General features: G+C 53.1%; 1 protein-coding gene across 3 annotated transcripts in view; it reads right to left on the bottom strand.

Annotated features, from left to right (window-relative positions):
- Positions 1–7,494: 7,494 nt before the first annotated feature.
- VPS13D (vacuolar protein sorting 13 homolog D) overlaps positions 7,495–21,805 on the bottom strand; it is a 199,992-nt gene continuing 185,681 nt past the window's right edge. For all 3 annotated transcript variants that reach the window (XM_037501218.2, XM_054691171.1, XM_037501217.2), the window contains 3 exons: positions 16,752–16,883; positions 8,570–8,810; positions 7,495–8,210 (listed from right to left, as the gene is read on the bottom strand). In XM_037501218.2, coding sequence (XP_037357115.1) covers positions 8,079–8,210; positions 8,570–8,810; positions 16,752–16,883 — 505 coding nt within the window. In that variant the 3' untranslated portion in view covers positions 7,495–8,078. The remainder of the gene's footprint in view (positions 8,211–8,569; positions 8,811–16,751; positions 16,884–21,805) is intronic.

The following is a 21,805-nucleotide window of genomic DNA, read 5'->3' as shown; positions in this document are numbered from 1 at the left end:
GCCTCTTCAAGGTCGCTGAGCTCTGGAACCAAACACACTCACAACCGCAGAGCCCCGCATGACCCCGCATGACCCCTTGGCGCTCAGCATACACTTAGCGGCCAGTGAGTGGCCACTAGCCATGGACACCTTCCTCAGGGCCCCCTCGGCTGGGCCCTCCTGTGGCCGGTCACCTGGGTACTGAAGCCGGAAACCGGAACTAGCCAGGATTGTTCTTTTTCCTGAAGCTTCTCTGTTAAGTCAAGTTCCTCTGTCTCATTTATTCTTGCTCAAAACCACCCCCCAGGTGTGTGCACCCCCATCTCTGTGCCCCCAAGTCCACATGTCACTGTTTTTTTACTTGGATCACCGAACAGCTTTCTGCCCCTAACTCATTCCACCTGCTCTCTGCTGCGCAGCCAGAGAGGTATTTGCGGAGGTGCCAGTCTCCCAGTGAAACACCCCCCACCCCCACTCCGTGGCTCACAAAGCCCAGCGTGACCTGTCCCGGCCCCCTCTCTGGCTCATGCCACTGCACCCCAGCCTGTCTGGAGCCCCTGCCCCTGCTCCTCAGTGTGCTGGGGCCTCCCTGTTTGCCAAGTTCCTCTCAGCCCCCCCCTCCCCCCGACTCAGGCACCCACAGTCCCCGGGCAGTCTTCCCTGCGCCCCACCACATCCTACTCACTGCGTGTCCTGGCGCCCAGCATGGGGCCTGGCACCCAGGGAGAGTTTGGGAATACCTGAGGGCGGGGGTGCTGCCATCAGCAGAATGGAGCACTTGGCCACACTTCCCAGAAGTCTCCTTGCACCCCTGAACTTTAGTACCTTAGGAAAGCAGGGCAATGTCCCCCCCACCACCTCGGAAAACGGCCCCAGGAGTCGTTTCTCGGCATCCCTCCCACATGCGCCTGCTCCCTCAGTCGCCCGGGGCTGCCCAGGGTCAGGCCGGTGCAGAGCCACTCACTCCCCCCAGACAAGATGAGCCCAGGACTTTTTTGTGCTTTTGAGTCAGACCAGAACAAGTATGAGGTGGGAAGTTTTATGACCCCCTGGGGACCATTTACCCTGGGCGTGCTGCTTGGGTAAGGCCTGTGGGAGAACACGGCCTGGCTTGTCTTAGGGCGCTCAGCTACAGGGCAAAGGGAAGGCAGCTCCGTGGGGCCATTGGCCCAGCTCCACCCTCCCAGAGCCCCAGGATCCACCCTCCCGGAGCCCCAGCCTGGATACCTGGAGGCAACTTAATTATGGCTGCTGTGATTTCTTCCTCTTCGTTTTGCTTATGTTGAGCACTTACAGCCTCGGCTAAGGAGCACAGGGTTAAAATGAGAAATTGCTTCTCCAGCCACTTGAAGATACAGGTCAGTGCTCCCAAAACACCACCACAGGCCTTGATTAGACGCCCACGGATGGGTGTGGGTCCATCTCCCGACCTACCCACGGGCCAGGGGGTCTCACTTCGCACAGGGACATCTGTAAAAATCCATCAGGTATTTGTTTTAATGGATGAAGCATTTAGACAACAAGAAAGAAAACCACAACAAATGTTTTTTAAATATAGAAGCCTTCAGGTTCCATTTACCCATCATAATCCAAGAAATTCAAAGTTACGAATGAGAAAGAGAATTGAAAAAAAAAAAAAAGAAAACAACTTGGAAATGACAAATGTATTCTTGTGGCTCTTAGCACCAAGAAGAAATGGAAACTAAAATGAGATACTCCACAGTAAACAAACGAAAACACATAATACCAAAACCTCTGAGATGAACAAAGCTGTAATCAGAAGAATTATATCACTTGAACACGCCACATTTATTCATAACTACTTAGCTTAGGGAACGAGGAAAAAACCGTAAAAAAAAAAAAAGGGCAAAAACAATCCAGGAAGGGGAATAAAGATGAAAGATGAAATGAGGGGCGTTGTGAAAACCAAGCGGTAAAGAGAAGCAAATCACAGGAGAACAACAACTTCCACAAAAACTTAGTCACACACACAAAAGACTAAAAATAGGCAAGACTGGGAACGAGAAAGAGGAGAAAACCAGATGGAAACCATCTTCAGAGAATGGCTACAACCATGTGGCAACGAATTAAAAAACCGAGAACACGGGATGATTTCTACAAGTCCAGTGTGCTACTAAAATTGACCTATGAAGAAATGGAAAACTTGAATCTCCCATTAGCAGAGGGCACCGGGGGGTGACGATGGTTGAACGAGGTCCTAGAAGCTGAGTTAGCAGCCTGCTCCCATCCACTTCAAAACAAGAACAGGAAATTCGAATGTGATTTCTGGACTGCAATTCGTGGAAAAGGGCGGACAGCAACCCGGTCCATCGAATGAGGGCCACATCATTTCAATTACACAATCTGATGAAGAGATGATGAAAAAAAGAAAATTATGAACGTCTCCCACTTCAAAGATGTGAAGACCCAAAACATTAGCAAATAGAACCAGGAGATGTAGCAAAAGAATAACAAATGAACACATTATGACCAAGGGTTTTTTTTTTTTATTATAGGGATTGAGGGTGGTGTGGTATCAGGAAATCTACCAAGAGAAGACGGTGGCCTAGGGGTGAAGTCTCAGCTCTATTACTGCTGCGGCCCTGAGTTTGATCCCCAGCCAGGGAGCTGCCCACATGGCGCAGCAGACCTCTTCTGTCTCACCCACGGCTCCCCTCAGCAGTGGATTTCAGTGGTTCTGCCTGTTCTGCTCCCCACTCTGTCTCTGGTGAGTCCTCTCACCCCCTGCACCTCTGGCCTACACTGCAGTTCTTCTACACAAAAATAAATAAATCTTGAAAAATAGGGTGAGACTATGGGGAGCTGTGTGGAGATTTCTGGACCTACTACACATAGAGCTTCCATATGATCCAGCAATTCCACTCCTAGGTATTTACCCAAAGGACACAGAAACATCCATTCCAAAGAGCACCTGCACCCCTATGTTTATAGCAGCACTGTTTACAATAGTTAAGCTTTGGAAACAACCCAAATGCCCAAAAATAGATGACTGGATCAAGAAGATGGGGTGCATAGACACCATGGAATATTACTCAGCATTCAAAAAAGATAAACACATGCAATTTGCAGCAACATGGATGGCGCTGGAAGGGATCATGCTCAGCGAAATAAGCCAGAAAGAAAAAGAAAAATACCGCATGGTCTCACTCATAGCAGGAATCTAGAAAACTTAAATAAGGGACCAGGAAAATGAATAACTATAAGAAAGTGAAAATCAAAATCAACAAAAAACTATGAACCAGAGACAGTTTTTGAGGAGTGGGGGGCGGGAAGGGAGGGATTGGGGTCAGAATGGGGGGGTTGCAAATGTATGGGGAATATAAAAATAAAATTTATTATTTTAAAAAATAAAAAAAAAAAATAGAGTGAGAGCTAAAAGGGCATTTGCTATCCATCAGCAGCCAGCCCTAACTTAAATTCCTATGAACCCCAAACATGGTCAGATTCACCTCAAGGGAAAGGCAAATACAGCAAGAATGAGCGTCCGCTCAGTACCACCAGACCGGGAGCACTTCCGGGGGTGCAGGGAGAAGCTGCGAGCTTGCCACCCCCACCAGCCTTTCTGAGACACGACCTTGCTTCCACCTTGGCACAATTGGTGGGGAGCTCCGCTGGGCAGGGAGCTGGGCACAGCGCTGGCATGGGGTATGCTGACCACAGCGTTCCTCCTGGGGGACAGGATGCAGTGAATGCCCACTGGTGCAGGGAGAGCGGAGTCCATTTCAGAACCTTTACATCACCACGATCATGCGTCAGTTACTCTTTAAGAGAATAAGTTTATACCGACTGGGAGGTGAGAATGAGAAGCGGCCAAAATGTCCGCAGGCTTCCTGCTTTACAAAAGCAAACGGCACCTCTGACTGCGTGTGCGGCACGCCTGTGGACAGCTGCAAGGTGGGGTGAGAAAGCAGGTAACACACGTGGTGACCGGTTTTGAGGTGGGGTGCAGGGGCGACATGGGGGGGCGGAGTAAAAAGGGGAAATACCCCAGGGACTGCCCTCCCAGACGCAGCGAATATGAGCACTTGTTTTTATTTTTTTCACACCTTTTTTTAAACTCACCTTCAAAGTTTCCACAGGGTAAATCTGCAAGTTCCTTTCTTCTTTCTCGAATCACCTCCCACTCAGAGAAATCATCTTGGGTCAGCAGCTGCTCCTGAGGGCCCGGTCCCCGTGCTGAGTTGGGGCTCGCTGAGTGTGGCCAACCAGGCCTGGAGCGCTGGGCGGTCTGTCTTCAACTGCCTCGGGAACCCCAAAATATCCTGGGCGTGCTCTCCTTTGGGGGACATGGCCACCTGCCCACCGTCCCGTCCCCCACAGGGGAGTGTCTGCAAAGTGGAGCCCCTTTGCCTCGCCAAGCTCTTGGTTTCTGTGAGACATTCGGTTCTGACGGGCTCTTTTTGAGTTAATCCGGGTTATCTGGATAAGCCCAGAATGTTTCTTGCTTCAGTTCAATTCTTGGCCTACTCTGTGCCAGCGGGGCACGCAGCATGGCTGGGGGGGCTGCCACCACTGCCCCCAGGCCTTGTACGGCCCTCCATGCGGCCCTGCTGACCGTCCTGCCCGTTTTGCTTTACCTTCAATCACTTCTTCTCATGCCCCCCACTTTCGGCCAAGCTCCGCCACCCGTACCCAGTGCCCCACCCCCACTGCTGTCCCTGGGAGAACAACAATCAAAGGAGCGTCTCCTGAGTGTCCCCCCTCGCCTCTCCCAGGCGGCCTGTCCTCTCTCCCTTCACGGTCCTCCATTGTTGCTGCTTCTCACTCAGGGCCAGCCACGCTCCTTCCTCCACAGCCGATCGCGCCAGAGCTGCCAAGCCTGTCTCAGTCCACGGCTTCCTCAAAGTGACCTTCACCTTGACGCCACTAAACTGCGTCAGAAATGCCGGGGCCCCCCTGCCCGTCCTGCAAATGCTGCAAACCCGCTAGGTCTTGGTCCTCGGCCTACCCAGCTCATCGCTGGCACCGGAGAGGGAACCTCCCCCCTCTTTTCTGGACCCCCCAGCTCCAGCTCCCCACCCATGTCTCCTGAGGGTCCAGTCCCGCTCATTCTTTACTGTTCCTCTCTACCTGCCTGAACCCTAAACTTTAGGGTCCCGGGGCTCAGATCCGGGGCCTTCTCTCTGCTACCGCCCCTCACCCCTTTGGAGACTCCCCCAGGCCCTGCTTGTCCTGGGTCTCCAGGGGGTGCGGGAGCCACCTGGCAGGTAACCCTTATAAAGTGAGCACCAAACCTGCAGTCTCCCCTTCTCACTGGGTGACACCCCACCCTACCAGGGCCCGTGGGGTGGAGAGCAGCCGGCTCCAAGCGGAGGCCACTGCGCGGGGGAAGGCTGCCGCCTGCGGGGGTGGTACGTGTGGTATTTGTCATTGGCGATGGTTCTCGAATCTACGGGACAACCAAGAAAGCAGAGGCGAGCGCTATCTTGAAGTCAACAAGGCATTTTATTCCACAGGAAGAAAAATAACGACTCTGATGTGAGAAACAGATTGAAGAGTCTTAACAGAACGGTGACTGGAGTAGTGTTTACACAGTGAACCAGGGATTTTACTTTCAGAATTGTAGCGAGCAGCTAACTATAGTATTTTGAGGCACAGATGACGCTTAAACAAAGTGGCCTGGAGCCTCTGACCCGCGAGCCCCGAGGAGCGGGACTGGGCGGGGGCGCTCCCGGGCTGGCCTTCCCGGCGCGAACCAGCTGTGGTTAGCTGGTGACGCCGGCGGCCAGTTGCGTGGGTCAGGGCGTCAGGGTGGCTTGTGATTTCTTATCCAATTTCTCCTTATCCAATTTATTTTGCTTTCCTCAGAGAGGAAGGACTGTGCACTTGAGGCAGCGGCATCAAAATTGGGAGAAATTATCATAACAAAGTCTCAGACATCCTTGGCTAAACACCAACTGAAAAGAAATGGGGCATTCAAGCTGCTGGGGGCAGGGCCTGCTTGCTCCAAAGCTCTGGATTGTTTTCCTGGCAAATCAGGAAGCTGTGTGCAAAGCCCCTGGAACCCGCGCACCGGGCCTGGACCAGCTGCCAGGGCACAGGCCGGCTGGGACGCTCGGTGGGCCCCCAGCCCCACCCCCTTGGTTGCTGGATCCCACTTTGACTTCCGCCCCTTCTGAGGGGCAAAGGTAGGAGCGGGTGTGTATCAGAGGAGCAGAGGAGGCACAGTAGGGTTGGGGCTGGGGTCCTCCCCAAGGCCAGCCCGCAGCAGACAGAGCTCAGCACCCCAGAAGCTTCAGTACCTGGCTCCCCGATACAGAACTTCAAGGGCCTTCATTCCAGAAGGTGACTGTGAGCTCACTGATGCAAACCACCGCTCCTCTGAGAGCCTCGTCTTGAAGGGCCCAAGATCTCAGGCAGTGGGTTACTGGGGACAAAAACCACAAGCCAGACCTGGGGGGTGGGTTGTGGAAGGGGGACAGGTGTGGAGGGGACAGGATTACACAAGGGACTGCAGGAGGAGACACGTGGCGGCCCCGCCGCCTGGGTATGAGGTGGGGGTCAGTCAGGACCGCCACCCGGCAAAACCCACCCAGCGCACCCTTGAAAGGCACGGTTCAGTTCGGCCGAGTTCAGGGGAGACTGGCAGTGCAGACCTGGGGGATCAGACAGTCCCTCAGCACTGGTGCTAGAGCTCCCTTCCTGCTCCCGGGCCTGCAGAGGACTCGTGGGGAGGGCGAGGGAGGGAAACAGACAGACAGTCACAGCTTCACTGTGTCCTGGGGAGCTTGGGACAACCCCCAACACCTGCACATCCCTGACCCGCTGTGGATCCCAGCTACGTGCGACAAGGTTGTCGAAACTGAGCGGCTTTATTAAAATAAAAAATTTGAAATCAGGAGGCTGGTCATTCCTTCCAGCGCGAGCGAGGTCCTCGCGCCTTCCCGCAATGTCCTTCTTCCTCGGGGAAAAGGGAAACAAACGAGACCGGGGAGGACGGGGCGCCCGCGCCGCCGGCTGGAATTTAAAACCAGTCACGAGATGTACCGGCCAAATCTTGGTCCCACGAAAAACTCAGGAAAGAATTTTTATATCAGATTTCATTGCTCTTTGTAAGACGGCGGAGCCGGGGCCTGCCCGAGTCTACAAGGCGGAGCCCGCGAGCGTCTCTGCTGCTGTCCAGGAGGGAGAACGCGCCCCTCGTGGGTTCTGATAAATCTGCGAAATTTTGCTTTGTTAAAACAAATGGTTCTACGGGAATTTTTCCTTCCAAATCAACAGCCCCGTCCAGCCTTTTGAACAGATAATCACCCAAGAGAGATACATAATGGCGTGGGGGCAGGGGGGGGGGGAACATGGGGGCGCGGGTGGGTCACGGAGCAGAATTTTATCTCGAAGTTTGGCAAGACGAGTCGGGGGAAAGCCACGGAGGTAAAAAGTCACTTGCAATCATCTAAGAAGTATCTTTAAAAAAGGGCTGGGAAATCGGTCTGAGGTGGCTTCTGGGCGCCCGCATCTCTCGGGGCCGGCTCTGTCCCGACCCGGCTGGCAGCTCCCGGCCGGGCGACCCAGCCCCGGGGGTTGCCGGTGAGCGCCGGCCGCGGCCCTGCTGCGAGTGCTCGTTTCCAAAACGAAGACACCACATGCTCCGACTTTTAAGAACGCCTTTTATCATGAGTACCCTGAATCAGACGTGTAGAATTAGTGCAATAGAAGATCCCATATAATTTATATCACTTTACAGTTAACAAACCTTTACACACAGCACAGGCCCTGTCCGGAAACACGCCTATGTATTTACACACACACAGTTGTACATATATACATGTTAACAAAATACAGGGCGATCTAAAAATTAGATTCTTCTCGGTGCAATTTTCATCTCTTACGTTATTCAACCAATACCTTTTAAAAATTACATCCCCATAATCAAAGTAACCCCCACCCCACAAATTAATACGTTTTCCATCGGTGCCCCCCGCCCCGCCATCTGTACTTTCCCTGTTTCCTGACGGCGTCTCCCACCCCTCACGCTGCTTCTGCTCCCAGCCTCGCTCTCCTCCCGGCCTGGCCGCGGGCCCCTCTCCTGACCGTGAGGGTGTCTGTTCGGCGGCGTCTCTCCCCTGCAGCTGCGACTTTCAGGAGTCCAGTTCCAACTGCTCTTGATTTTCACTGAGTCTTAACATAAGTTGCTGTTCATAATAGAGGCTCTTTGCATAGTTTATTTCTTGGGACAACTTGACGGCGAGGACCTCTGACTTCACGTGCACCTGAGGAGCGGAACAGAGTGAGCGGCCGGCCTGCAACACGGGACTCACGCAGACCCAAGGGACAAGGTGGATTCAAAAGCCCCAGGAAGCAGCTGCAGATCAGAATTGAGTGCGAGTAACTGGGAGCTGGAGTAGGCACCCCTACTCCCACCCGTTGGTGGGGCGTGGGGGAAAGTGTTGGGTGCCTTGTCCGGGTCACTAGTGGCAGGGATGGGAGGGCAGCAACACCCCAACAATACACATGGGGCGCCTGCCCCCAGCATGCAGGATGAAGCAGCAGTGCCCAGGACTAGTGCCAGCCCAGTCAACAGCTGCACCGACCCCATAAAAGTGGGGGTGAAGGAGGCGGGTGGGCTCACCATGGGCTTCTGGTGGGACGGCCCCGGGATGGACACGCCGCTGCTCGTGTTCACCGCTTTCTTGGTCACCTGCACGTACACCTTCCCGTGGTCTTTGGAGACGAGGCAGTGGTAGAGGTCATCGTATTTGACTTCGAGGAAAATGGCCTCTCGGTCAACGTAGTCTCCGCTTTTCAGGAAGTACACGGCTTTGGAGGAGATGAGCACGCAGTAGCTGTCGGTGTTCTCCACGGCGATGAAGCTGTGAAGGAAGTGGGACGTGAGAACGAGCCAGGCCCCTCCTCCGCATGTGGCGGGCTGGAGCCCTCCCAGCCGTCTCCTCACCTGCGAGGCGGGAGTAAAGGAGACCCTCGCCTCCGATGTGCAGGTGTGTGCGTGCACGTGTGCACATGTGTGTGTATGTGAGCACATGCGTGTGCATGCGTGCACCTGTGTGTGCACACCGAGCAGCTGGAAGACCGAGCAGTAGCTGTCGAGGACGGAGCTGACCAGCACACGAGGCGAGGAGACGGCAGACACCAGCAGAGCTGCGTCTGGTCCTCTGACCACTGCCCTAACCACGGGTCACCCACTGAGCCCGCGGCACCGCCAGGCACAGGGACTGAGCCCACCGACGTGGTTTCAGGAAACTCTGAATGGTCAGACAGCACCTGCTCAGGGGAAGCTGCACTTGGCTTCCTGACTTTCCGTCATTATCTCTGGGGGCTTTAGGATCAATGAGAAAAAAATCTCCTCCTCCTTCCACGGAGCTCCCAGATTTACAGTGGAAATCCAATGTGTCAAACCCCTCGGCTCTGCTCCTGAATGGGGAGCGGTGACCCCTGGAACGGCCGCCACAGCGCTCCCAGGCCTGGCTGCCTCCCCGTGTCTTGTGACAGCCTCCCACAATGGGCGGCCACACCGAGGGATGAGAGAGAAGGCGTGACGACAAGAATACTAAGAGCTGACAGGCTGGCTGTCAAGCTCGGGCCCCTGGGACTTGCTGCCCTGAGGGGAGTTTCCAGGCTGTGGTCTCTGGACGCCAGGCTCCCCCTGGAGCGGTTCCGGCCGGTTCCGGGACAGCTTTGTCGCTGGCTCAGCAGTCACAGAGCACTGACTGGGCAGGGCCGCCTGCTGTCAGACGGGCTGACTTGCTTTCAGGGCTCAGCATGCGCCGGGCACTTGCTCACCCCCTTTACAATACACCCCCCTCTCCACCCACCTAAACCCATCTGAGGATGCTCAGAAATACTCCAACCCCAGGCCCACTTTTCAATACTCAACTGCACCTTCAAAAGCACTGCCACACACTTAGGGGTGTACGTGTGGGGCCCGCGCCCCACCCCAGATTCTCCGGGAGCACCCATCACTGTGTCAGCAGCTCCCTAAGTCCTCAGTCAGCATCTGCCTGGTTCCACTGCCGTTTTAATTACAGCCTCGCATGACAAAAGTTGGGGTTTATTGTTCTATTCTAACTGGTTGGCGATGCCAAGAATGTAGACTTGTGAAGTCTCCGTGCCAAGATTAGAAATACCCGGCAGTTCTGGCGTTCGGGCCGCTCGGCACAGAATCCCACAGCGCAGGCTGACTACACCGAGGGGCCACATGAGCACTGAATCGCTTGATCAAACAGAACGGAATCCAAACAAGCTGGTCCAGGGGAAGAAAATGGGAGAGAGGAAGGACGAGGCCCACGCCCTAGGACTGGCTGGGAGACAGCTCAGCAGTCCGCAAAGGCTTGGCTTCTCCGCACAGGTGGCTGCGTGGCTGTGCCCGGCTCTTCCAGGAGACCCCGAAGTTGGCCACGGCTGTCGGGGTGGAAGCAGGAATGTGCTTCCACCAAAGGGCCACCTGGACATTAAAAACCACTGCTTTCCTAGAGGCCAGCCCAGGAGGGGCCTGCAGCCCACCGGCCCTGCCCCAGCCCACGCCACGTGGCACTCGCTCAGCTGGCACCGATGCCTACCCCGAGAAAGGGCCAGGGCCTTTCCGTCCGCACGCACAGCTGCTCGTACACCCAGGCCAGGGGCTGACATTACCAGTGCACTTCCCACACTGGAACACTTTTATAGGCTTTAAAATAGATCCCTTCCCCAGATGCCACAGATGGCGCAAGCCTCCACCAGGGGAGGACGCAGGATGGAGGAGGGGTGCCCTCCTGCCAGGGGGCGGGCGCAGCCGGGCCCAGCCCGCCCCTGCAGTCACTTTCTTGGTGGCTGGTGACACCACCTGCCAGCTTCCTTCACAGGTCAGCAGGAGTCACAAGACTCCTCGGCCAAGCAGAGCGGCAAGGGGAGGGCAGCCCTGGGTGGAAGCCAGGCCCGCGCCTGCTCCCCAGCTACCTCAGACACTGGCAGCTTTCGGATGTTTAGAGGAAAGGTTCTCAAGTCTTTTCCAATCAGAAGCAGAGCAGCGCTAAGAGGAAGGCAGAGCGAGGCCTGCTGGAGGGCCGGTGTCCCCGACTCGGCCGGAGCACGACCCAGGGACGACCTCTGCAGAGCCCCGGCTCCGCTCTCCGCCTGCCCCTCACACGCCTGCAACCCCCGACCACGGCTTGGGGTTTCATTACTGCTGCCTCTTCCTCTTTTCTTCTTCTTCTTTTTAACAAAATCTGGAAACCACATCAAAGAATAATTAAGACTGAGCGCCAGACGAGGACGCTTGTCTGGAGCCCCCTAAACTTGTGACCCTGCGAGAGGACCCAGAGCCCGGGGTTTCCAGGGAGGCTCCAGGCCCTAACGCTGCTCCGGGCCCAGCGCCGCCTGCCCACCCACGCGTGGCCCCCGCCCCCCGGCCCCTCTGGCTCTGCTTTGTTCTGCTGCACCAGGAGGTCAGGGTGCCCCAAAGCCAGCGGCATGGGGAGCCGGGCACCAGGGTGGGCCCAGACCCAGGCTGCTCTGGCCCAGAACAGAAGGGCCGGAATCCCCCCGCCCCAGGGGGGATGCAGAGGAGAAAGCCAGCGTGGTGCCGGGCGTGTCCTGCACACCCGCTTCCATTCTGTGACCCGTTATTAGGAGGGAGCATGAAGACACAAGCATCTGGATGAGCTTTCTCCGTCAAGTGCAGGGAACTGGAGAAGGCGCCCTGTGTTTCATGGACACATTTCAGGTTGCCATAGATACTACCACCCATTCTCTGAAAACCAGGATTTTTACTTTTACTCTTAACTCTCCCTGAAGGCGAGAAGGGAGACACTCTGACCTTGGGAGCAGCATCAGGTTTCCCCTGAGAGGGGGCAGGTGCGGCACATGGTGCTCTCGGTGCGGGGGGGCGGGGGGGGGCCCAACCTGGCAGGTTCAGTGCCCCTGGAAGCAGAGTCTGATGTAACTAACAACCGTCGTAAACCACAGGCACCACGGGTCCGGTCAGCAACACCCATGGCATCATCCATGAGGCCTCAGCCCGCTCACTCTGCTGAGCCTGCAGTGTGCCCCAGGGTTCCAGGGCTGCCCCACAGCCAGGCCTGGGCCCAGCGAGCCCCGCCTGCCCCTGGCTGGGAGGTTCCCAGGTCCCACCTGCAGTGCCAGGACCTATGGGCCTGAATAAGAAGACACGCATGACCCACGGTGGCTACCGCTGCTTCTTCCTTCTGCTGAGAACAGACACCAGGTTACCCCGAGTCTGTGGGGAGGGTCCCCTTGCAGCAGGTTGAGAAGTGAGTGTCTCTCTAAGGGGCCACAAGGAAAACAGGATGGGGGCAGACTGCTCTTTAGGGAGAGAGACATCTCCCCACCCATTGCTCCAACCACCCACCTCAGCTGCATTTCTTTCTCCTCCGCCCTTCTTTTTTGGGCCTTAGCAAATCTTTTTATATGTTGGAGTCTACTCGCTTTGGAGTTTTCTTAAAATCGGGGACGTCCTGACTTGCTTTACGCCAGGAGTGCTCTAAAACTGGCTCTTGCCCCAGACCACCTCCTCCCCATGCGTCTGTCACCCCCAAATCTGTGTATCTGTCCCACAAGCCTCTCCATTGGCACAGCTAAACTGGGCTACTCTTTTCCCCCAAGTATCCCCACAGCAGGCGGGCGCAGAGCCTACCCCTCCTTGCCCAGACGCTCCACCCACCTGGGCCTGTGCCCCAGCCGTTTCCTAAGTGCCTCTCAGCCCTGCCCCCATGCCTGTCGCTCCCCAAGCCCGAGTGGACTCAGCCTCACCCCATGTACTGGCTCAGAACCAGGGCCTGTAAATGGTCTCCTGCCTCCAGTCGCCCCAGCTCAGCCATTTCTCTGTTGCTGCCAAGGTTACCTTTTTAACAGGTAAGCCTCAGCGGGAACCTCTTCAAAATCTCACCACTGCCTACCGGAGGGGTGAACACAACGGGGCTCTCAGCATCCAGCCTGGCACCACCTCTGCTCCTGCACCCCTGCGCCACCGCACCTGGCTCGCTCAGCTGCTCCAGAACGAAGGACACTGCCGCCCCCACGGCTCTGCCTGGCACCGGCACCGGCGCCTCATCCTGCAGGACCCAGCGGCTGTCACAGCCTTCCCGGCTTTCCAGGTACAAACCAGTCACCCTGCTCGCAGCCTCCCAAAGTGAGGTTCACACCTCTGTCTAAAAGCACCACATTCCAGGCAGGCGGGAGCAGGTCTGCCCCCCTGGTGGACCCGGAACTCACTCCTGAGAAGGGCCAAGAGACTTGTGTGTCAAGTGTTTCTGAAAATGCGTGCACGTGCAGGACCCGCTGGCGCTCGCCAGTGCACACGCAGCTCTGGGCTGGACCCACTTCTGGCCTAGCAGTTCAGGGGAAAGAATTCGCCCAGCACTCCTGATTTAACTTACTGAAGATTCAGCCAATCGTTAACTTTGATCAGAGCTGATGGAAAATCTGCTGAATGAGAGGTTTTATTTTGTGTCCTATCAAAGAACCTCAAATTCCTTGCATCACGGGCTGTGTCCTGATGCAAAAGGACACAGAAGAAGGAAGCCAACGAGTTTTTTCCCTCCCTTTTCTCAAAAGGACTCGTCTTTTGCCGTTGTTTTGAGGCGGTATATACACTGCCACAAGGTTGATGCCATAATTAAATGCTATCAGAATCAACACTGTAACTCATTTTTTCCCCCTGGCTCCATCGCTGTCTGCAATTTCTCCAGAAGACAAGACACGAGATGCCCATTTACATAGAGGGCAAGAAAGACTCTTGACTTTCCTTAGCTGCACGAGTTTGTTCCATCTAAGAAGGGAAAGGACTTATCTTGCTGGTGGGTTTAGAAGTTATTTTTGTATTCATTTTTATACTTTCTAGTATCGACAACAATCTCAAAAAAGGAAAAAACAGAAAGGGGAGCAGGTTCAAAAGGATGGATGTGGGCACGTGACCCACGGGGGACTCAGGGGCCACAGGCCCCACTGAGCTCAAGGACCCTGGGACCCTGGAGCTCCTGAGGTGCCTCCAGCCTCCAGCAGCCTCAGGGGGCCCATCCTGTGCCCTGGCCTTCGCGGCCACTTCCTGCCCGCTCCTCTGCAAGAGCTCGTTGCTGCTGGATTCATGGATTTTTCCTTCACCTGTAAATATTCAATATATTTCTCTGCAGGGTAAGGATTCTATTGGTTGGCATACAATCACAATACAATACGAATAACAATTTTAAATAGCAAATTATCTAGAGAGAGATTTCTGGTGAGAATGGGGGCTCTTAGTGATTTTTGGATCATGGACCCCTCTGGTGGCCTGGGGAGGCCCATGGGTCTTTTCTAAGAATCAATCTTTTAAATTCGTAAAGTAAAACACTTGTGATTACAAGTGAAATCAGCTATATTTAAATACAGTTATCAAAATATTACTAAAGAGGGCGTCCCCGGTGGCACAGCAGTTGAGCGCTGGGTTGCGAAGCTGCCTGAAGCCTCTGCAGCGCCAGTTCGATCCCGGCCACCGGGTGAGGGTCCCACATGGCGCGCAGACCTCTCCTGCCGCCCGCTGCTCCCCTCAGCAGTGTACTTCGTCAGTCTGCCTGCTCTGCTCCCCGCTCTGGTGAATTCTCTCACCCTCCCGCGCTTCTGACTGTACCCAGTGCTTGCATAAATAAATAAATAAATCTTAAAAAAAAAAAAAAGAAAAAAACAAACAAAAATATTACTAAAGATTGTAATTCTTTGTTAAAGCATTAAATAACATCTCCAAATCTCACTGCTATTTTCTAAAACTGCATTTATGAATAATGAGCCAGTTGTGAGAGAAACTCCGGGGACAGAAAAGCTAAGAGGTGCCTGATATTTGGGTGCCTAGCGTGTGACTTTGTGAGGAAGGATTAGATGTTAAAAATAGGTCCTTCTTACTTCTTTAATGAAAAGGAGATTTCGAGCTATAGGTTAGACACTAACTCTCAAGAAAAAAGGAATTTAATCAGGGCAGGTTTTACTTGAACAGCTTCTTCACCCAGGGCCCTATTTAGGAGCCGAAATTGAGAAGAATGAAAAGCGATGGTAATTCTGCAACACACCAGAGAAATATTTGATTCGCTTGAAACTGAAGCCTTTTCAGCTGGCTAGACCTCAAATCATATGTCAGTAACTATCTTTTTAATACTAATTAATTAAATAAAATGAAAAAAGGTCTATGAAACTTGATCTGGGAGAACAAAGTTGAAGTAACCATGGCACTGGGACTTTGTGGGGTTTTCACTCCATCAGGAAGTCATTACACAATATTTTCCAGAAGTGAAACAGTGAGTCTAACTGGAAAAAAATGTGGAAACATTTAGTTAGAACAGTAGAGCAAGGTACTAAAGACCCTTTTAAGGGGTTAACTCTGAAGGAAAATATGCAAATAATTAGGCCTTTAAACGTGTTTTTAATTACAAGGCTGGGATAAAAGTCAGGGGTATAATCTGGCACTCACGTCCTTTTCCTGAAAACCCCTTCCCTGCACAGTGATGCTTCTCATGCTCCCGTCACCGTGGAGACCCAGCCTGACAACCGGGGATACTTCAGAGAAACACCCCGGAGGGCCACGTCACGTGTCTCCTTCAACATTTACTGGCGAGACTGAACCACAAACTTGGGCAGAGACACACGGTTTTCATCTTTGGAGTCAAAATTCATTCATGCCAGTATCTCTTCCTAGTTCACGTGGATTTCAAGAGTTTCGTGAAATGCATTTCCCTGGCTTTGGAGGCGTTCTCAATGCCCGCAGCCCCGGGTGGTCACACGTCAGCCTGCGACGGGAGCTTCCTGGGTTTGGGGCACATGTCATTCTAACAAAAATGAATTTTGCAAAGACCACAGAGGGTTTGACTAGAATAAGGGTGAGTGGCAAAGGAACTTAAAAGCACAATGTACAATTTATCATCTCAATCTCGTACCAAAAATCCCCTAAAAGGTAGAAAACTGAAACGGGCAAATACAAACGCTAAACAAATCACAGCCTCCAACGAGCGTTCCTTTGACGCACATTTATTAAGAGCCTGTTCTATGCTGGACCCCGTCCGAGCTGCTGAGGACTCTCCAGTGACAACGGCTGGAGCTCTCCAGGGGGGCCTCTCTAGCCAGTCCCGACCAGCCCCCACACCCGAGGTGAGACGGAACCCTCTCTAGCTTGCTAGAGATGAAGGAGATAAAGAGACATTAAAGGAAGTTAAAATAGTGTTTTGCTCATGAGGCACAGCTAACTGCTTTCTCTGGCTGGTGGTTTTAACCCCCACCTATATTACAGGGCACGTTACGCGACAAGGGTCTTTGAAGGGCATCCTAAAAGAGTGCTGCTGTGACTGTTGCCGTATCAACTAGAGAGAATGTCACTAACTGAAAACACAACAAGAGCTAAGGTACATGAGGCTCTACCTTCAAAGAGTAACAAAACAATCTTAAGAAAATTACATTTTGAAAACCTTCAGCTACTCTGCTTTGTTTTACTAGCATTCTGCAGCAAACATTAAAACACACAAGTCTAAGAAAACTTTACGGGGGAAAAAGGCCTTAAAATTGAGACCATTTTATGCATTAGCTCCTCTCTTTGAGCTAGAAAGAGACTTTCATTTTCTAGAAGGAAACCATCATGGTCCCTTTATGGGACGCAATTTGAGAACCACCACTCTGGTAAAGGCCACTTATGCGTAGCTACACTTAAACCTCGACAGCATTTGGACCAAGCAACCTCTGACCAATTCCAAGGCCTAAGAGTCACGAAGATACTTGCTGGGGTCACAGAGACGTAAACTTTTCAGATCAAAGATGGAAAAGGGCTGGCTCCCCGCACCCCAACTTACAATTCGTCTTGTATGTTGTCCGTTAGCTTGAAGAGCTGCTCCTGCCCTTCGGCCTGGCTCTCCGAGTAGCGGGGGAGCAGCCCCTGGGGCCCAGTGCAGCACCGCGGCTTCCGCACCCTCTGCGCTTGAGTCCTGATGGGCAATGGACAAAGAGCGGAGAAGTTAGGGGGCGCCGGTCCAAGTGACTTCTCTTCCCACCCCACCGAGACACACCCCAGGGACTGGCATGAAACTCCAGCAGTGCCTGTGGATGGCGGTAAGACAGCGGGAAAGGCTTCGATTTTGGATTAGAGTCTTGCTGGCACCATTTCCTACCGACGAGGTCATGGACGATTCAGTTACCTTCCTAACCCTCAGTTCCAGATTTTTCCATAAAGCGGAGTGATGCCACCCACCTCCTAGGCCTGCTGTGACGATCAAATGAAACACTCCCGCCAAGTCTGTGCCTGACCGATGGGGTGATCTCCCAAGGGGGCGCTCACTCTTGTTATGATCGCGACCTTTAAGACCTTCCCGCGGTCACACCCTAATTTTCTAGGAATCTCTTCAGGAGAGGCACCTCTGGTCTCACAATGGGTCAGAAAGAAGAGTGGGTGACCTGGGACATGAGTCAAGCTTCTGGACTTCCTCTGAGACGAGCTCGGCTGCCCGGCTGCAGGGGGAGGGCGCAGTGACCCTGAGGGAGAACGGCTCCCCGACGGGTCCCAGCCCGCAGCCTGGGGTTCCGCACGGCCCGCACTCACGCCACTCAGCTGTCAGTTGCCCAGAGGAATCTGCTTTGCTATGGCTTTCAGGGTAGACTGGTGTTGTCTTTTTCCACAAACCATATGCAGGGTAATTGATAAGTACTTTTTGGTGTTTTCCTAGAAACAGGAGTCCATGTTTGTCTTGGAAAGGCCGTGCATATTTCAGATGACTGATAAGAGTGTGCTGTGTCTGTCCTCGGCCTTGTACTTGCTGTACTTTTCATTATTTGTTCCTGGATTCCACTGAAGCAAAACATCCCTCTCCAGACACATCTACAAGAGAGGGATAGGCTGACACCCCGAATCAGCACTTTGGAAGCACGCACGAACAGTACTGCCTGCTACAGGCAAGGGCAGAAAGCACCTAGTTGGGCAAACCGGAGTGGGGGTGTGGCCGAGGCCCTGCGATGGGCTCTGGAGTCCCATACCTGGGGGAATCTGGCGTGTGCTGGAAAGCCAGAAATCCAGTGACCTTTTTAAAGTTCTGTAATAAGGACGCCCTAAGTGCTACTGATTGTGCTCTTCAAGGGAGATGTAGAGACAGGAAAGAAGGCTTAGCCATCTGCACTCAAGGAACAGGTGAAAAAACTATACTACTATTATGCACTCATATACTCCCATGACGCGCAGTTTCAAGTTCTTCAAGACCAGGCCTGCTGCTGGCTGTTTAGTTCCCCCTCATGACTGAGCTGGGAGGGTACTGTAGGGGCCACTATAGGAGACACTTGACAACCACAGTTTGAAGGATGCCAGCAAAACACTGCAAGTGAGAGGGGTGGGGGGTTACTTTTCAAGATCGCAGAGCCGTTCTTGTCCCCTCCCCTGGTGAGACCTTTAAGGTCATTCCCAACACTGCCCGGGACAGGCCAGACTAACAGTCAGACTAGTCTCCACTCGGGACGCTCCTGGAGCAGGTACCGGCCATCGTGGCGGGGCCCAAGGGCCCCTCCCAGGGGAACATTCCAGGAAGCTTTGCTCCGACTTCTCTTAGCACATCTTCCGTCTATCAGGAGGTCTCAGTTACCTGAGAGCCCTGGAGGTGCAACTTCTAAATATCTCATCCAACTGTTTCTCCACTTAATCGTAACAAAGAAATGATCTCTGGATTTGCAATGGATTCTTAGAAGAGCCATATAACTTATTCTATTTCCATGCTTGTTCAATCAGAAGGACCCTTTCAAAAACACAAGTTAGATCAAGTCAATCTTGTTCTCCACACACATTTGCTTCATATCTCTCTTTGATCAAATATTGCCTTATTGCTGGGCTCCCCATCTGGAATGTAAGCTCCCTGAGAAAAGGGATTTTGATTCATTCGCTGCGATCCTGGGATCTAGACCAGTACCTGGCTCATGGCAGAAAAGCAATAAAGCTGAGGTGAATGCATGTGGTGGAAGGGCCCCCTCGACTGCTGAGCTCCAGGGGAGGTGAACGCCGCAGACTCGGGCGGAGAGCCCGCCAGAGCCAACCGTCACAGAGAAGGCAAACCGTGAACCCTCCTGACAGAAAGGTCAAGGTGTGTCTGTCTAGTCCACTGCTCAAAACAAAGGAAAGGACAGGAAGGCAAAGTCATGCAACTTATGTCTCTGTTGACACATGTTCTTTCCGTGGAAGGAACAATCATTTTATGGGCAACTAACGCGGGAAGATACACCATGAGGTAGGAGGAAATTGACTAAAAGTGAATAAAAGGTGGTTTGTTTCTGGACCTGAGCTCTCGTAAGAAATGGGCTGAGAATGTAAGTGTACCCTGTACTATCAAGTAGCTTCTGGGGCATATAGCTATTTCTTGACTCAGGGACCCCTGCCCTGCCCCTCCCCTCCCCCGGGGCCTTCCCCAAATTTCAGAGATCCAAACTCCCCTCCCCATACATTCTAACTGCAAGACATAAATCCACTCAAATGCCAGAGAACACAAACACAGAAAGGCTCTCTTGTGGCTACACCTGCCTGTTTGTAAGTGCCATGTCTTGCCAACAAGCTGCCAGTTGTCTCCCTACTCCGAGGGCTTCACTTTGCAATCAACCAAATCCCAAGGGAAGGGTGGACACAGTGTGCAGACGCTGGAGGGTTCCCTGTGGCCTCAAGGCTTATTTTTTACATGACATAGAAGAAAAGAGAATTCAGCTTTGCCATAAAAGGAAACAGTTATCCCTCACAGTCTTATAAATAGAGGGATGACTTCAAGAAGGGGTGATTGAGACAAGTTAAGCAGAAAGGTGGGTTAGAAGAATCCTCACAATGTCCGATGAGCCAACCATTGCTGGTGGCCTGAGAAACTGTTCTCCTTTCTCTGAAACTCAACTATAATTTTTAACTTCTGAGGTCCAAGTTGGGAGGTGGGGGTGGTGGCGTGTGCTCAAAGTCACTGTGTAAGAACAAATTTAGTCCCAAACTTAATCCAAGAAGTATAAACAAAACCTAACAAGCTAGCGTTTTCAAACCTTGTTAAGTCAGCAAAAAATTCCAAGTGAGGCCCTTCCAGGCAGGCTGATGTGTGACAAACTGCTCTCTTCATATATCGATGACGGCTCCATCCATTCAAAGGCCCTTAGAAAGCAGCGTGTAGGTAACGGCGACCCCACGCTTGCTCCCTCTGACCCAGACGACTTGTTCCTAAGTAGTCTTCATGTGTGTTCCAGCCTGTGTACGTGAGGGGGTTGGGGGGAGCGAGGAGGGGGGCTCTTCCTTTTTTTTTAAAAAAACTAGATTTTAGGACTGGACTCAACTCATCGTTAACCTGAGTTCAAGGACCATGATGATCACTGACCTTTATTTTATTATTATTATTATTTTTAAAGATTTATTTATTTATTTATACAGGCACTGGGTACAGTCAGAAGCACGGGAGGGTGAGAGAAGTCACCAGAGCCAGAGCGGGGAACAGAACAGGCAGACTGACGAAATACACTGCTGAGGGGAGCAGCGGGCGGCAGGAGAGGTCTGCGTGCCATGTGGGACCCTTGCCCAGTGGCCGGGGATCGAACTGGCACTGCAGAGGCTGCGGGCAGCTTCGCAACCCAGTCCTCAACCGCTGAGCCACCGGGGAGGCCCCCGGCCTTTATTTTAAATGATAAAATAGACATCAGTGCCACCTCCATCCCCAGCACAAAACTCCAGCACTGACCACAGCCCGAAGGCACCTGCGTGGTGCCCGGCCATGCCCAAGGTGGTCGCAGCGTGGGATGTCATGCTCATCACTCTCTTGTTCGTCAGCCTTACATCGTGTTACCATGTTTCCATGTCCTGGTGGAGTCCTGCTATATAGTCTTTGGTGTTAGGTTTCTACAAACAGACATTCCTGCCTTTTTACATTCAGGATTTACCGCTTCCTCCTTGAAGTCACACCGCTAAGGTCCAGACAGCCCTTTCCCTGCAGCAGTCACTGGCTGGCTGCCCTGCTCACTGCTACCCTCCTGCGGGAGCATCACGCTCCCGTCTCCCTGTGATGGCCCATGGGTCAGCTCCAGATCTGTCATTACCAACAGGTGCTATCAGCACACCTGTCCACATCTCCTGGCAAACACGCACAGGAGTCGCTTCGAGTGTAAAACTAGGAGGAGTTTATCTGCTGATCACAGGGCATGAATGCTCAGCAAACATGATAATTCAAATTGTTTTCAAAGCGGCTTAATCAGTTCACACTCCCACCACCAAGGTATTTGAGAGAGTCTAGGCACCTGTGTCCTCCCCTATACTCGTATCGTCTATGATGACGCTGGCCCAGGGCAGCGCTGGCCGCATGTGACTATCGAGCAGCACTTGGATGTGGCCAGTGTGACAAAGGAACGAGTTTTTTAAAATTTAAATTAAACAGGGCCTCCCCGGTGGCGCAGCGGTTGAGTGCTGTGTTGCGAAGCTGCCCACAGCCGCTGTAGCACTGGTTCAATCCCCGGCCACTGGAGGAGGGTCCCACATGGCGCGCAGACCTCTCCTGCCGCCCGCTGCTCCCCTCAGCAGTGTACTTCGTCAGTCTGCCTGTTCTGTTTCCGCTCTGGCTCTGGAGAATTCTCTCACCCTCCTGCATTTCTGACTGTACCCAGTGCTTGTATAAATAAATAATCTTTTAAAAAAATTTAAATTAAACAAAAAATTGTGCATTAGGCAGCACTGACCTGGACTCTTCAAAGCTTGCATGGGTATAAAATAGCATTATTTTCCATCCTCAACTTAAAGGGCTGTGTCCAGTAAAGAAAAGGGGAGCAGCTGCTGGAGCCTGCCCCCAGGCCTGCAGGAGACCACCAGCCTCCAGGCTACCATCCGCTCGGCTGAGGGGCCATTTTTAGGCCCTGGTTCCCCCGCGGCTCT

This window comes from Talpa occidentalis, unplaced genomic scaffold (assembly GCF_014898055.3).
Source record: "Talpa occidentalis isolate TD23 unplaced genomic scaffold, MPIMG_talOcc4v2.1 talOcc4.9, whole genome shotgun sequence".
NCBI lineage: Eukaryota > Metazoa > Chordata > Mammalia > Eulipotyphla > Talpidae > Talpa > Talpa occidentalis.
The sequence above is the reverse complement of the archived record's forward strand: the minus strand, read 5'-3'. Positions and strand labels throughout refer to the sequence as shown.